The 2,887-nt window shown below is 45.6% G+C and overlaps 1 protein-coding gene across 1 annotated transcript; it reads left to right on the forward strand.

Annotated features, from left to right (window-relative positions):
• Positions 1 to 303: 303 nt before the first annotated feature.
• LOC106320829 (36.4 kDa proline-rich protein-like) lies at positions 304 to 1,679 on the forward strand. The gene is made up of 2 exons (XM_013759181.1): positions 304 to 648; positions 1,105 to 1,679. The coding sequence occupies exons 1-2, from the start codon at positions 331 to 333 to the stop codon at positions 1,564 to 1,566; spliced, it is 780 nt and encodes a 259-aa protein (XP_013614635.1). The 5' UTR covers positions 304 to 330; the 3' UTR covers positions 1,567 to 1,679.
• Positions 1,680 to 2,887: the final 1,208 nt, after the last annotated feature.

Raw genomic sequence — 2,887 nt, forward strand, 5'->3', positions numbered from 1 at the left:
AAAAGAAATGTGCAACTATTGGCAACATACCAAAATTGTACAACTACGAACATACTGAAATTCCGGAAACTCTTAGAAGACCCTTTTTACGTACTTATTTTTGTTAACGTAATATTGTAATTATATTATAATCCAATATCAGTCATCTTATATAAATCGCAATTTGGCACGTTCATATCATCACGATGATGATAATGAGAACATTAATTATCATAAAGGGGAAAAAATATCTTAGAGATCCCTTTCGGTACCACTATATAAAGAGGACAACACTCAATAGTTTTAACGTACTTCATCATTTCCTCACAAAACCAAACCTTAAACCTCAAGATGGGGTTTCTTCACAATCAATATCTCTCCTTTGTGATACTTCTCCTTTTTGGTTTCCTCGCCATCTCTTACGCTTGTGAATGTAGTGACCCTCCAAAACCATCGCCTCCACCACCGTACACTCCATGCCCTCCCACCGCGAAGCCACCGCCACCACCAACCCCATCTCCTCCACCACCGTACGTCAAACCACCGCCACCTCCAACCCCTTCGCCCCCACCACCGTACGTCAAGCCACCACCCCCACCAACCCCATCGCCCCCACCACCGTACGTCAAGCCACCACCCCCACCAACCCCATCGCCCCCACCACCGTACGTCAAGCCACCACCCCCACCAACCCCATCGCCCCCACCACCGTACGTCAAGCCACCACCCCCACCAACCCCATCGCCCCCACCACCGTACGTCAAGCCACCACCCCCACCAACCCCATCGCCCCCACCACCGTACGTCAAGCCACCACCCCCACCAACCCCATCGCCCCCACCACCGTACGTCAAGCCACCACCCCCACCAACCCCATCGCCCCCACCACCGTACGTCAAGCCACCACCCCCACCAACCCCATCGCCCCCACCACCGTACGTCAAGCCACCACCCCCACCAACCCCATCGCCCCCACCACCGTACGTCAAGCCACCACCCCCACCAACCCCATCGCCCCCACCACCGTACGTCAAGCCACCACCCCCACCAACCCCATCGCCCCCACCACCGTACGTCAAGCCACCACCACCACCAACTCCATCGCCCCCACCACCATACGTCAAGCCACCGCCACCGCCAACCCCATCTCCTCCACCACCACACATCCAGCCACCGCCACCACCAACTCCATCGCCCCCACCACCATACGTCAAGCCACCGCCACCGCCAACCCCATCTCCTCCACCGCCACCAACCCCATGTCCTCCTCCACCTCCAGCACCAACACCTAAGCCTAAGACTTGCTCAATCAACGTGCTTAAGCTAAGCGCATGTGTGGACGTGCTTGGCGGTTTGATTCACATTGGACTAGGGAAAGGCTATGCCAAGACGAAATGTTGCCCGGTTCTTGACGGTTTAGTGGGTCTTGACGCAGCGGTTTGTCTTTGTAGCAGCATTAGAGCCAAGCTTCTCAATATTGACCTGCTTATTCCCATTGCTCTTGAGCTTCTTATCGACTGTGGTAAGACTCCACCTCGTAACTTCAAGTGTCCTGCTCCACAGCAAAGGAATCCTCTCTTGGGTTGATCTCCTTGTGTTTCATTTGATTCAGTGAAAAGTATTTACGTTCTCAAGATTTATGTTCTTTTTAACGTTTTCTGATTCCTAAATCAATAGCCAAAAAGGACCAAATTTTATTACTTCTCTAAATCAAAAAGCAACTTTTATGTTATTGTAAGGTTATTGTATGTTGAAACAATGTCATGAAATTTAAAATTTTAAGGGGATTTTTTAGCACCACTTAGTTTCATTATTTAAATTGTTTGCATATAAACAAAAAAGAGAATTAAAACCATCTTCTTTGATATAAATCATAACATAGAACAACAACACAAATAAAAACAAATAGATGAGAAAATGACATAATTCAAAACAAAGGCTTGAATGCGTTACAGAATCTTCATGACAAAGTCGGACAGCCGAAGATTAGTCAAGAATTGTGAAGTTGAAATCCAACCCTCACCTATGAAAAAAAAGAAGTAACACTACAAGAAAACAGTGGTATTCTGACGGACATTCCGACGGAAAATGAAATCCTCGGAATATCCAGAGGAATTTCCGAGGAAACACAAAATTTGGTTTCCTCGGAATTTCCTCGGAATATACCGACGGAATTCCGAGGAAATACTAATCTGTCGGAATATTCTTATGGAATACCGAGGAAAAACGTATTCCTCGGAAAAAACCGATGAATTCCGAGGATATATTATAGCCGTTAGAGAGCCGTTGGGGGATTTTAAAAATTCCGAGGAAATTCCGACGAACTAGCCGTTGGCGTCGGAATTCCGTCGGAATTTCCTCGGGCTGTCGGTAGGATTTCAACTATAAATACAAGCACCCCTCTTCCTTTCATTCACTCCATATCTTCATCCTTCCTCTTACTCTCTTTGCACATGAATTTGATTCATAAAAAACATGTCTTCTTCAAATTATTTTCGTTCTTGGATCGATCGACCTCATTTGGATCCGAACACGAGATTGCTTACGGAAGAATACCAACGAGGTATAACCGAATTCATGGGGTTAGTTCACCGACAACCGGAAGCAAAAACAGGTATGTTAAGATGTCCTTGCTCTAATTGTAAAAATAGAAAGGTTATTAAAGAGTGGGATGTTTGGACTCATCTATATTTGAGTGGGTTTACACGAAGTTACAAAATTTGGTATCATCATGGGGAAAATGATTAAGAACATGGTAGTACTCTATTCCGAGGAAATTCCGAGGAAATAGGGTTTTTAAACCGAAAACAACGTTTTGCGGTTTGAATAACACTTATATAACCCTTATTAAGTGTCTTAGACTGATTATGAAGTCAAAAATTTGTTTCTTACCCTATAATAAACACTT

Source organism: Brassica oleracea, unplaced genomic scaffold (assembly GCF_000695525.1).
Source record: "Brassica oleracea var. oleracea cultivar TO1000 unplaced genomic scaffold, BOL UnpScaffold01083, whole genome shotgun sequence".
In the NCBI taxonomy this organism is placed as follows: domain Eukaryota; kingdom Viridiplantae; phylum Streptophyta; class Magnoliopsida; order Brassicales; family Brassicaceae; genus Brassica; species Brassica oleracea.

Excerpts from the sequence above, each read along its gene's own strand:
- LOC106320829 (XM_013759181.1), top strand. The coding sequence starts at position 331 with ATGGGGTTTCTTCACAATCAATATCTCTCCTTTGTGATACTTCTCCTT. Across the intron at positions 649-1,104 it reads CATCGCCCCCACCACCGTAC|CCACCGCCACCGCCAACCCC; the intron begins GTCAAGCCACCA and ends CCATACGTCAAG.